Consider the following 13773-nt stretch of genomic DNA (forward strand, 5'->3'; position numbering starts at 1 on the left):
GATGCTATAGGAAAAACGACGTCGAGGTTCATGGTGCAAAGTATAGCGAATTTGGTATGATTTGGGTTTCTGGATTAGTTGACGTTTTAAGGGTTCTGTGTTACAGGATGGGTGCGTTCAGACTCGTTGTACTCACAAACGATTCAGTTGTTCAAACCTGCTAGAAATTACCAGAATGTAACATAAGTTGGGTTGCATATAGCCCATGTTAGTTAACTTAAGTTCAAGTAAAAGGTTAAACTCAACTCGTTTGACGTACCGTCTGGAATAGATGGGTTTAGCTTCTGTGTAGTTATGTCTTCTGAATCATTCTGGTCCAGTGGTTGAGACAAGTAACTCGTAGACCGTTTGATGTAGAATATACAGACTGCATAGCGAGGTGATGATTTCGTTTTGCAGACAGGGTTGGAAGAGAATTCCTCGGTCTTGGAAATGTCATGGTTGCGTGGCGAGGAACTTGATAATGGTAATGTTGGAATCCCGTTGAGAATTTTGTATATTCATTATAACTATAAGCTGATTAGGTTTAATCTGATTCGATTTAAGTACTAGGTCGATCAGGTCGAGTTGCAATCGCCCGACCTGAATCAACTCAACTCAGTTAATCACTTCTTAGTTGCAAACACAAAAAACAGTGAATTTCACCGAAATCTAACGTGCGAATAATACCATAAAGAGCTGGTCTACCTGTGATATATATTCTTTACTGATCATACCTAAGCACCACGAAAATTTATCGAAGTGTTTCGTCTTTGCTTTCCAACTCAAATTTTACTCAATCCCAAGATCTATTTATACCACCCGCTCGAACGGCACGACATACACCACAACCAAATCACTTTGAGCCGCAGATCCGGCATTTCAGATAATGTGGGGTACATGTTCCTGACCACATGACGGTGGATAAATTGAGGTTTTCAATATCTGGATAATAACCGAAGGGGGAATGACCATATGCAGATCTTTGGAGAGATATATATAATTGAGACGGTTTTCTGATGATTTTTGTAACAACTTATAATATTTTCCGATCAGTTCTGTTCAAGATGAAGGTCCTCACTTCACTAGTCGTTCTGGTCTCGGCAGTAAAAGCTCACTATGTATTTCCCTCGCTCATCGTAAACGGTGCACCAACCAGCGAAGCAAGTCCTCTCCCCATCCGACATCTCCCACTAACACCACCCAGTGGAAAAACGTCCGTCAATGGACAGGCTACCAGTCCAACGGTCCCGTAACCAGCGTCTCCTCCCTCGACATCCGCTGCAACGTCGGCGCCTCCACCAAATCTGTATCCACCATCGACGTAGCCGCGGGCTCAACACTCGGATTCACTGCCAAATCATCCATCTCGCACCCAGGGCCGTTACTTGTATATCTTGCTAAAGTGCCAGAGGGCAAGACGGCGGCGAACTGGGATGGGAGTGGGAATGTGTGGTTTAAGATCTATGAGATTGGGCCTAAGTTTGGGGGCTCGTTGAGTTGGCCTGCTATGGGTAAGATCCCCTTTCTCGGATTTCTAAACTCTGGTCTTGATTTGAAGAACGACGCCGGCTGATGAGTACAGGTCAAACTAACATAAACTTCAAAATCCCTTCCGCGACACCCAGCGGCGAGTATCTCGTTCGCGTCGAGAGTATCGCATTACACTCTGCTAGCGGCGCTAATGGGGCTCAATTCTACATCTCGTGTGGACAAATCAATGTCACCGGTGGTGGCAGTGGCAAACCGACGGATCTGGTGGCGTTCCCGGGTGCGTATAAGAGTAGTGATCCGGGGATTATGTTGAATATTTATTATCCTGTTGTAAGTTACGATGAGGTAAAGAATTAGAAGGGACGTTGCTAATGAGTAATTAGCCGACGAGTTATGCTATGCCGGGACCGGCTGTTTGGAGTGGTTGAGATAACGGTTGGTAAGGTTTCTGTGGTGATTCGGATGAAGTCTGTTGTTTAGAGAGTGTAGAGCGGGTGTGTTGGATACCGTAGTTCTTGATTAGAGTGAAGTGAGATGAGATTCTAGTCATAAATCCGAGGTCTCGCTTGGAAACATCTCGTGCTACAAAATATTTACTGATGCAAGATGTAAATCATCTAGTAGGTGGTATATTCAGCTTCGAAAACTAAAGTTTAATATTGTATATCGTTTTCTTATAGTAATACTATTATTATGTTCGATAAATATATGATTCTCACAAAACCCTACTCGCTTACCCCCTTTTTATTCTCACAAGTCACAACCACATATTTTCATTTACACTTACTATACGGAACTTTTTGTTATATTGTTATTTTAAAGAACTCAAGTTCATGTGCGATATAGACCCATCGCAGTAATACCCCTAGTAAACTATGCGACCTCCGTGATAACATATCTAAAAAAAAAAAAACAGTTTGTGTAAGTCAGTATTTCTCTTCATTAAACCCCGACACTCCTACCAAACTCCCTCTCCGAAAAAAACACAACATCGCTTCTTAAACACTCATCCAGCCCCAACTGAGTCCATGAAACATGACGCAACTCCTCATAACTAAGAAGACACATTAAAGACCATCACCATCTCCACAACATCCCTCGCAAGATCTTGTCCACTCATACCACCACCTCTTTCTTGATTTCGCATTCTCACCTGTAGGTGTAGAAATCAAATACGAGTCTACTCGACTCATCACCAATCTACACCTGAGCACCAGAACTAATTTTTACACAGCCAAAAGATAATCACCCTTCAATCTCACCCACGAAAACAAACTCAAATCTCATCCCCTTCCCCTCTAGATAGATAGACTTCATACCTTCAATTCAAAAACAAAACCACCCATCCTGTGTCGAAAAGAACTCCTTCCCATCCTTTAAGAAAGTTAATCCCTTCCGTCGTTTGTACGCAAAAACGAAAAGTAATATCGAAGAAACTCCCAGCGATGTGACTGTCCAAATGAAAACTGCCTCTTAGCTTCATAGTCATATCTTCCTCAGGAGTACGTCATAACCAAAACTTCACAAAACGGACTTATTGATGGGTTAGCTAGTCACGCGTTGTAATACCATGGGAGTAACAATCATGTGATCTTACAACTCGTCGTTCTTGATATGGTCGGGGGATCTCACTAGACACATTTCAGATGCAATGATTGTAGCACCGCATGATAATTCGATACCCAGAAACGCGATGTAAAAACTGAATATTTCCAACATGCCGAGATCACACACGACACGTATTTCTTTTAATCTTAAGCTCTGCTACCCGAGATGTGTATTATGCAATTGTAACTGATATACAAACTCTTCTGCTACCAATCTGACGAACGAAGTCTGTGCATGCTTTTGTTTTCTAACATGCAGGCAGCCGCGACAGACTAAACATATACCATATACCAATCATACTTTCCTAAAGCCCACGAGCTCTCTCATGTCTCAAGCACGCAATAAGATCAAACACTGCCTTCATACTCAAAGCATCTATTGCTGCTTTACGCCCACTCCCGAAACACCACCCGAAACCCCTATCAGCCCTTCCCGCTGTGGAAAAGCTGCGACACTACCATAATACTAGGCGTAGACAGGATAGACGGAGATGGAAACAAACACATGAACGGGTGGAGATGAGAACAACCCAATCTACAGCGGTATGTGAGAGATGACGCAAAAACGTGCGTGGGATAAAAAGGAATTCCAACTTTCTGGGTTTCTCAAGTAAAGATGATGTTGGAAAAAGCAAAGAGAGATGGAGAAGGATCGGAAACGGCCGAGATATGTGGGATGAGATGGAACGTGCTGGTTGATGGGGTTATGATTGATAGGAGAATAGTCGTGGTGTTTCTTTCGGATTTGTTTTGAGATTATGCAGGACTGGATTTCCGTAGGGAGAGGTGGTACGGCAGGACAGTGAGGGACGGTGAAAGAAGTTTGTGAGTAGTGTTACTGCTGGGTTTTGATTCTTTGAAGGCAAATGCGCGGGATGGGGAAACGTGTTGTTTGTTGGAGGTGTGATTGATAGGATATGTTCTTGTATATATTCTTTTTGATTTGGTGTGTTGAGGTGGCAAATTGAAGTTTAGAAGAAGATGTACCATGAGAGAAGAGTGAAAGAAGTTGTGGTTTGATAGACGAAAAGGGAGATTGATTCGCAAGTTTCGGCAAGGAAGACTAGAACAGTTGGAGAACACTCCTTAAAAGTAAAAAAGCCTTGATCTGGAAATAGACTTTGACATTCAAATAATGCATGCCGTTTGCCTTTGCTGTCACACGGGTTTTCTTGTGCCCTGTGCGAAAAGAAAGGAAGTGAAGTTGCACAGCTAAGTGATCGCTTTGAGAAAGTTATGTTACACAATTTACGGGCCAAAAAGGAGTAAGTGGGCGTCTGACTTCGAATCTAGAACTACTGTAGATAACCAACACCTCACCAACGGGAGCAATAATTATGGCCAGTTGGCAGAAGACGAATGTCTGCTTCACCAGAACTCGGTGACTTGCTCATGGCAGAAGAGTATAAGCCTCGAAAGTCAGAAAGCAATTCTCTCACTTCCAATTCAATACGCTTTCCCCACTTGTAGATGTAATCGTTTCCTGAGACGAGGGAGCGCCCACTAAAGCCGGCGATTAATAAGTTCAAGTGGTGACCGAATATTAAAGCATATGAACTATAGCATGAAACGGAAATGATGAGTGGTCGGCATGTTGACTACACAGATTGATTTACGTGGACTTCACTTGAAGTCCCAAGTCTACATCAGTGGATAGATATTTGACCAGATTCTGCCTTATGGCCCTGTTTCAGATGTGATTTCGAAGTACAAACCAACAACAGGTATGAAAGAAAACCGCCCTGGTTTCTCCTGTAGAAAGTTAATCTACCAAGAAAGCCTTTGAGAGCAGAAATCATCGTAGAGATAGATGTCAAGCTAGTCAACGTACGTGTGCGAAACATATATTTGAAACAAAATACTAAAGACGAACAGTCTCAAGCATGCTTCGAAGCACAGCAGTCGACTTTGACTTTGCGATGAACCATCTTTCCACCGCAACGTGGGCGATGAATGGAAACGTAAGCTGGTATTAGTAGTACTATATCTGTGGTCATCGAAACCATAAAAACTCAAGCTGCATAATTCATATATGAAATGCATGAACCTACGCCTCAAGCCAACAACACATTCATGCGTTGGCACCAAGTTCCCCACAATCAATCGTTATCAGGACCTTGCGGATCCTGCCTCTGGGGAGAAGGTGTTTGCCTGGTCCCTGGGAAAATAGAAGAGGGTTTGAAACCTTCTCGAAGCGTCGGAGGGCAACATGACGGTCCGGACATGGATTGACCGGCCATACTTTTCCAGAGACGGAGACCGGGGCATAAATTAGTTAATCATCCGCACTCGTGGGATCGCTCTTCAACCCTGTAAGCCAAACCACTTTGGGCAGGGGGAGGCGGACAGCCCACGGAAGTGATTTTCCAAGGATCCAGGCGACAGATAAACTGCCAAGATAACGTAAAATATATTGAGCACCACTGCCGAAGGTATCTCGATCGACAGAGATATTGAAAGGTGGGGAAATAAACCAGAAGAAGACGCCAGATTTGAGACAAAGGAAAGTGAGATGGACACAATTATCGGATCGACATAGCGTTTTTGTCGTTCTTACATACAACGATGCTCTGGAAATAACCCATCGCTTTGCTAAACTCTCAAGTTTGAAGGGTTTATCCGATGACGGTAATAAAAGTTTGACTGGCTTGTTGGTGGCAATCACTATCAGATCAGGAAAGTCTAATATACCAGAAAACGACGTTGTCGACCGTTGAAAAATAGCGGCAAAATATCTCGCTTCTGTTCCTGGTTGATAGTGCCACAATCTCCCTGCTCATGCAGTCATGATGTCCATTTCCAGTCTGGCCACAACTTGTGTGACCGTAGGTGAAGTTTTCTCCTAGGCGAGGCTGCTCGTACGTTTTGTGAGTGGTGTTGTCGGTTTGCAAAGAGCTCGTACAAAAGCTAGACTTCAAGCTAGGAGCATTTAAGTTGACTATTCCAATATACTTTCCGCGGCCCAGGTAGAAAAGCCAGCGCCGAAAAAGCGGCGCCTGAAGGCAGGCCTCGAGCCTGGCCCAAGTGTATCATTTAGTCTAAAACAGGCGTACGTCGAGTGCTGCTTTTCTGGTCAAGGAAGCTTGGACGCGACTTGTTTGGGTCTTGACTAGCTACGCAAGCTGGCTAAGTTGGCTGTGAATAATGGCAGAATAGTCCGGCAAGAACTAGAAAGCCTATGACGATGATGCCTCTGGCCGAATTTTGAAGATTGAATCTGAGTCCATCGAGTTTTCCTCATGCCAGGTACCAATTGAGCTGCTCGTACATGAACAAAACCAGTTGGTCGGGAAAACGTCCCAGGTCTCCGGCTGGCACGAAGGCACGTTGCGTTTCCGTGGGGCATTTATATTTCCACACATCTTTCGATTATTCCCCTCACGGTGTCGGCATTCTCATGTTTCACCTAGCAGAGTCCCGCAGTGATTTTGGGAGCTTATCCGGAACCCGCGAGTGGGGTACGCTATTGAAGCTGACTAGCCTGAGAGCGGTCTTGCGACATTGGGTCTCTAAACCATTGAAGATCCTGGGCTTTGAACTCGTCTTCCGGCGAACGGAGCGAAGCGGTCCCTTGCTAATCGATACGACACGGGACGAAGCGATGAGGAGATTCAGACGGTCCGTGGCGGCGACGATGGCACCTTATCGATTGCTTCTGACAGAAGGCTCATGTAATGTACTGAGCCAGTTATCAGAGAGAGTTATCGTATCTCTGATATACAAAGACGGGAAAGAAAAACGAATGGTCAGGTTTGGTATGCAGTTGACATATGCATAATAAACGCGATATCGTCAAACTCGGACTGTGCGACGACGTCGAGAAGAAATTCTTGTACCTGCATGCCCCCATATCTGTACCTGCAGTAGAGTTCATCCCCAAAACCGCCAACCTTTTCCTATCCCCGATTGGGCGAACGGTATGCAGTTGGATGGGGGTCGGTCGAGGCCGCAGGTCCGAAAACATGTGCCATTTTTGTCCCAAGCATTCTGGTCTGGGAGACTACTGGCCGTGGGCTGGGACACCTTGAGGTCGCCAAGGTCAGGGCAAAGTCGATCTTTGGGTAGCAGACAACCGCGCCCATGCACGCTACAAAATATCGTCGTTTTCCGTACCTTTGCCGTTCATGTGTGATGGGATGAAGATGCCAGGTTTCCGCCGCGTTGTAACTTTTTGAGCCGTCCAACATGTGGTATCCGAATTCCTTTTGTGCGGCGGGCACATCTTCGCACCCAACAGTCATCGCAATGTGTTCTAGAAACAACATTTCTGATTCTTCCATACTGGATTTGGCCAATTCCCGGTTGGCGTCCGAGGTGCTCCTTCTGGAAGTCCACCGAAGCATTGAGACAGCCCTTCTCGGGCCTTCATCAAACAATGCCATGACGGGTGAAGTCGAGATATTGTCCAATTGGGTTGAGATCTGAACGAAGGTGGTGCTGGGGTGGAGATGGAGAGTGCACAAACATGGCGTGCCTTGCATCTGAGGCTAGAGAATTGTGCACGCTCAAAGTAAAAGCAGCAGCAACCTCTCCAGACTTTCAGAAATTCTCAGAAAAGGACCAACCCGCACGAGCTATGTTTAGGCCGCGCTTGCACATCTCCTGCATTAGAGCCAATGAGTTGTGCACTGGTGCACTCGTCTTATGCAGGCACGCAGGATGCCCGCCCACGCATACTGTAGAAATGACACCCACCATGAGCCTACGAAATCATCCTCCACACCATTACCACCAAGTGGCACAAGCAAAAATAAACACCGTGTGCCACATCCAACCAATAGTTGCGTGGGTGATGGTTTATTCTTATTCAACAGGTTGTCAACATGAGTCGAGCCGCCATGCCCCAGGAATTGTCGTAGATGAAAAGAAAACGGTGTTCGTGACTGTGCATCCTCACTTGCTGACTTGATGCAGCTGACTTTCCCCATGAGTGAGGGAAACGCTATGAAAGCGGTCGATCTTCTCCTATCCGAACGCCATTATTCGGCTGGCTATCGTGTCGTATCGCGCTATCGATAAGAATACCTTCCCCATCTTACTATCGCCCGACCAGGGTTGTGTGTTGGAATTATGGTGAGCTTCATTTGTAACGTTCATGGGCATCCTTTTAGATTGTGATCCATTTTTGGACGTACTAGATTCGTCAGAAACCTGCAGACGCAAGCTACGGAGTCAGTGTAGTCTCGCTACCACATCGTGGGATGTTTATTAGTATCAACAACAACGTGTTGTGAACTAATGTAGACGCGTTTGGAAGGCTAGGTCGGAGGTTTCTTTACGTGACGTTTCTTCGACGTGTACTGTGGGGTTGTAGCCGTTGCGCTTGCTGGACGGACTCTGTCGACTTCTGTATACTATACCGTGGCTTCGAGCCTCATCTGGAATGATTATTCAAATCAAGAAGTCTTGCAGTAGCTTTTCAGACAGGCGACAGGTCATGTAACTGGTTGGAAATGATACTATTCTGTTCCTGCAGCCAGCCTTTTTGGTTATTCGAGTTCGTGCCTCGATCTGACATGAGGATTTCTGTACCATCTCTGTACCAGGCCAGCAACGTAACGGAATCAAGAAGGTGCAGTTTTACCCGCGGTGGTCACCTTGATTCGGCTGCATCCCACGCATGTGCGATCTGTTCGTCATCATCGTACACCATTTCTAGGTGTTTCATGTTTCAAAGACTGTACGCCCTCACCCACCTCTACCGGTGGAGAGATGGCTGAAGAGGAAGCTAGAAAGATATCGATGTGCAGCCTAAGTAGGGATGAGTAGCACGTTTGGTGTAAGGGACGGGTAGAGCGGTGGGACAGTTGACGCAGCGCCGCGAAGATTCGTTTTTCTGATGTCTTTGATAGGATATCGACAACGGTTGCAAGCGAAGATGGTCAGGTACGCTACGTTAGCTACCTGAAGACTTTGAGCTTTCGAGCAATTATTCGCTTTTCGGTGACTTTGAAGGCCCGGATTGGTAACTGCATCCCAAGCCAAGGAAGATTCTGCGCTTGCTGCTCCTCGCACTGGTCCAATCTGCATCTCTGGGACGGTGCAAGCAGGAATGATTGGTTGTGTACGTGTTTCGTGTCTGCGTTTTGTGTATATGTTTTGGACGAATAGAAATCGAGTGCAATTTGCAAACAAACAAACAAATAATAAAAAGCTCTTCCGGCGCCCTCTGTATGGCCGACTCAACAAAACCGAGTACGTGATCTGCTTCTGATCCGGTCTTCAACGTTTGCAAGCTGCATGATGATATGCAAAGACAGGTCTTAATAGCTGAAGCCAGCACGTCGTTGAGTGGGGTATTTGGAGGCTGTGGTATCGGAAGCACCGCACTTTTGAGACTCACGATGTGAAGTCTGCACGCGCTCGCAGCTGCTATGACATGAAGAAGCATAACGAAGGCGATGAAATCTCCATGTGGTGTTGGCGATTGGGTTGTTCCACGCTGCGGCGGTTGTGCTGTGTTGATGGACCGAGGATACTTGCATTGCCCGTGAGAGTCTGTTGATCAAGCTGCTGCTGCTGCTGCGGCTTTGTGACTCCACCATTGAATACCGCGTCACGCTGATCTTTGATCCAGAGGCGGAAATGCAGGTTTGTAGACTGGTCTCTTCGTAGCTCAACGGAATGTGAAGCCAGTCGTTCTGCAGCGACGGCCTCAAGTCGACCACTGCCCAGCGTCAACAGCAACCACACTCATCACACTTCAAGACAATGTTCGTGATGGTGGATACGCGACTTTTCAGAGTTCAGCGTCCACAGCGCCTACGTCCGCCGACGCTTCGTACCTGGTGTACCTGGTGTACACTGGACTGGTGATGTGCATTCGGGGCGCGCAAGAGGCGACAAGCGGTTCGAAACTCTGAATGGATCGATTTCGGCCACTGCTGGAGGGGTCTCGCTGGATAAAAGAGCTGTTAGTGTCCTCGGGCTTATGCATGCATATTATTTGCTTGTGATGGACCAATGCAGTTCGTGCGTCCACGAGTATGGATGAGGATGCTCACGGGGCGCTGCTTTGAGGAGGGCATGAGGATATGAGTGGTGCGTGTAAAATCGACAGATGTGTGGGCTGCACAATAATTCGCAGCTGTCATGTTCTGTTCTCTGTTCTCTTCTGCGCTCGTCTGGCTGCTGCTTGCCTCTCACTCGCCGCGACGCCTTCTCGCTAGACCCCAATGAGCAGCCAGGCCCGCCAGCCCGTCCAACCACGCTGGCCAACGTCCCACCATCAGCAAAGTCCCGGCAGCTCCAGCAGCGCTGTGTGGGTGAACTCGTGAACGGCGCTGCGAGACCAGGGCGCGCATGGAGAGGAACAGAGAGAAATCCCAGCGATGCCTGTCGGGGCTGGTCCATTATCCATTACTCTCGGGCTGGAATTAGAAAACTATGCTGTCTCCACCTTCTTACCGTCCAAGGTGGCATAGGCATGGTCGTGTTGCCGGCTCCCCCAGAGGCTTGCAGAAGCATGGGTTGACTCTCGCAGACCCTTTTACAGCGAATAGCACGTCTGCTCGCCCTCGAGAGCTGCTCCATTTGCGCTCTTCACACCAGCAATTGGGTCCATATGGCCCATCGTGTGCCAGCCCGGTGGACCAGTGGACCAAGCAAGCCCACTCGTATCCCATGCTCACCATCCCAACCTGAGACCATGCCTTTCTCACGCTTCTGCTTCCTACCCTGAATCTGTCTAACTGCCTATCTTGCCTCTATCGCTCGTGGATCGTCCGTCCGTCTTTACTTTATTTGCAGGGTCCCCGTCATAACCACTCTCGTTTGCTCGTCCGTCGTTCAGGTTTATCACCCATCCATCGCCAACCCATTCTTCTTATACCGCCTCGCCGGTTTCTTTTGTACATCGACACTCTTTGGATCATCTTCGAACTTGTGCTCTTATCTCAGCCCTTCGATTTGTTTCCGTACCTTCCTTTGGAATCCTGCTGCTACTCATTTGTGTATCTTACCTCACTGGTACCGAACGAACCCCCGATACTGTACTGCAACAAACGAAACACAATATCTGTCGAATTCTTCCTCGAATTCTCTTTGCATCAGCGAATGTATAATCAGCTTTTATAACTTGATAGTTATTTGACAGTCTTTGGGATATCCTAGCTGTCGTCCAGTCCCTCCCTCAACACCACACCCTGTTTCCCAGTTTCCAGCACTCGACGCTTTTGAACCGAACCAGCTTTTTTGCTTTCGAAACATATATTAATCAATCAAACCAAATCGTTTTGACTCGACAATCACTGTACGTATTTATCGACATGCACGTTTGGTGGAAAGAGGATTTCGAGAACCGAGAGAGAGCGAGGACTGACACTTGACAGTCCCTTCTAGCCGAACCATCTCAATCAATTCGCAATGGACTCTGCATACCCTCACGCCCCAGTAATGGGACAATCTCCCTTCTTCTACTATAACCCGGATCCTAAGCCAGATAACCGCCAACACGGCCATTTCTCCCAGCATCCACATAATGTCCAAGTCCCAGTGTACCACCCACAGGTACACACCATGCCATCAACGCCAATCTATTCCAGACCAAACTCATCTTGCTCACAGCCGCCAATGCAGCCGCAGATGTTCAATTCCGGATTTGCGGGCAACATGACTCCTATGGCATCCCCTCGCCCGATGTACCAGAAGCCAACGATTCTGATTCAGGAGCATGCTCCTCGGATGAAGATGGAGCCACAAATCAACGATGCTGACATGTACTACTACCCATCAACACCACCCTTGTCCTCATCTGGAAGCACCTTGAGCAGTCCATCAACCTGCGAGTCTCTGCACACACCCATGCACACTGTATTCCTCGGCCTTGAGGGATTTGAAGGAGTAAAGGAGGGTTGTGAGAGCGATGTACAGTCTGAGAATCTTGCCGGCGGTGACTGGGCCCGATGCGGATCACCACCAATGACCCCAGGTACGTTCAACATTTGCTACTGTTGTATCTGCAGCATCGCGATAATTGATTCACACTTATTGGTTGCTGTGGGTGACTTATTACATGGAACTAGACTAACGTGGTCTCGAAATAGTGTTCATCCACCCAAATTCGCTTACCAGCCACGCTAGTGAACTCCTGTCTGCGACAAGCTGCCCTTCGCTCTCTCCCAGTCCATCTCCTTACCCACGATCCGTCATCTCAGAACAAGACTTCGACTTCTGCGATCCAAGAAATCTTACCGTTGCATCGTCTGCATCTCCATCATTGACCAGAACGGCAGCTGAATTTCCCGCACTCCCCACATTGTGCGCAGGAGACGACGAGGAGCACCGTTTCATGCTAGGGGGTGATACCTTCCACAAAGTTGAGCAGTCCCAAAACGCCAAGTTTAACTTCACCGCCTCAGCGCACCACGGACTTCCTGCATTCGATCAATTCTCTGACCTCGACTCGGAAGAAGACTTCGTCAACGGACTGGTCAACTTCCCTACCACAGATAACGCACAGTACTTTGGCACCAAGAGACAACGAACCTGTTCCGGTTCCGACCTCATCTCCCTCAACAGCGAACCCTTCATTGCTGAGGAAGATTTCGAAGAGTACGAGGACTTTGAGGACTCTGAGCAATTTGCCGTTGCCTGCCTTCCAAGCCCACCTGCATCGGGATCCGAGACTGAGGTGAAGAAGGAAAAGAAGACCAAGAAGGCCAAGAAAGCTCGCCGTGACGAGGAAGACGACTCAACAGACTTTGACAACCTTGTCAGGTCACGCAAATACACCGTCCCAATGAACTCCGCATCAGCACCAGAGGGCTCGACTGAGGGTCAACAACACTACTCTGCCAGCCACAGTCACTCTGGTTCATCCGAACGCCACGCTACTGAAAGTGTAATGGGTTCAGAGGCCGGTAACACACCAAGCAACGCACCCGTCAACCGACGTGGCCGCAAACAATCTCTCACCGAGGATCCATCCAAAACCTTCGTCTGTGATCTCTGCAATCGCCGTTTCCGAAGACAAGAACATCTCAAGCGTCACTACAGATCTCTTCACACTGAGGATAAGCCATTCGAGTGTCACGAGTGTGGAAAGAAATTCTCCCGCAGTGACAACCTCTCTCAACACGCACGTACTCACGGCAGCGGAGCTATCGTGATGGGTGTGTTGGAGGATGGCGAATTACCCGGCGATCACATGTCAGGTAGTGACAGTGAACGAGTTCGTCAGCTTGGCGGTGTCCTGTTCAATGTTGCCCAGAACATTTCAGGCAGCGAAAGCGAGGGATCGTCAGGTACCGATAGTCAATCCCGCAAGAAGCGCAAGCGGTCCGATTAAGCATCCTTCCGATTGCTTGTCCTTCCAATCAAGTCATCATCCTGTCATGCACGAATTTTACGAAACTCTTATGGCGGCCTCCGACTTGACTTGACTTCTCCCCTTTGGGATTCCTCGGTCTTGCGACCACTCTTATGTTACCACGATGGATGCGCCTCAATATCAAAAGTCTTGCTTTGCTCTTGTCGACCTTTCTTCACTTCTCTGTATCAAATTTTCTTTTACACACACTTATTCTTGCCGATCGATTTAGCGTCATGACACGGGTTTTATCCGACTTTGGGGGACATAAAGGGGGAAGGCGTGTATTCTTGATGATGGGGGTTGGGTTTGCTTTCGTCTACAATCGTTGTAATACAACTGTCAACAGGAAGCGGGTCCGATTGTTGCAGCTCGTCTGTTGCC

At 47.6% G+C, this 13773-nt stretch overlaps 3 protein-coding genes across 3 annotated transcripts; 2 read left to right on the top strand and 1 right to left on the bottom strand.

Moving 5' to 3' along the window:
• Positions 1-1046: 1046 nt before the first annotated feature.
• Positions 1047-1901, top strand: GLAREA_04496 (fungal cellulose binding containing protein; the record flags this gene model as incomplete). The annotated part of the gene is made up of 4 exons (XM_008086873.1): positions 1047-1100; positions 1187-1493; positions 1565-1803; positions 1857-1901. 4 exons carry the CDS (start codon positions 1047-1049, stop codon positions 1899-1901), a joined length of 645 nt encoding a protein of 214 aa, XP_008085064.1.
• Positions 1902-9452: 7551 nt separating this feature from the next.
• GLAREA_04497 (uncharacterized protein) lies at positions 9453-10613 on the bottom strand (the record flags this gene model as incomplete). The annotated part of the gene is made up of 4 exons (XM_008086874.1): positions 9453-9747; positions 9847-9978; positions 10042-10424; positions 10488-10613. 4 exons carry the CDS (start codon positions 10611-10613, stop codon positions 9453-9455), a joined length of 936 nt encoding a protein of 311 aa, XP_008085065.1.
• An 831-nt stretch (positions 10614-11444) lies between these two features.
• GLAREA_04498 (C2H2 and C2HC zinc finger) lies at positions 11445-13368 on the top strand (the record flags this gene model as incomplete). The annotated part of the gene is made up of 3 exons (XM_008086875.1): positions 11445-11588; positions 11646-12009; positions 12125-13368. 3 exons carry the CDS (start codon positions 11445-11447, stop codon positions 13366-13368), a joined length of 1752 nt encoding a protein of 583 aa, XP_008085066.1.
• Positions 13369-13773: the final 405 nt, after the last annotated feature.

This window comes from Glarea lozoyensis (genome assembly GCF_000409485.1).
Source record: "Glarea lozoyensis ATCC 20868 chromosome Unknown GLAREA5, whole genome shotgun sequence".
Taxonomy (NCBI): Eukaryota; Fungi; Ascomycota; class Leotiomycetes; order Helotiales; family Helotiaceae; genus Glarea; species Glarea lozoyensis.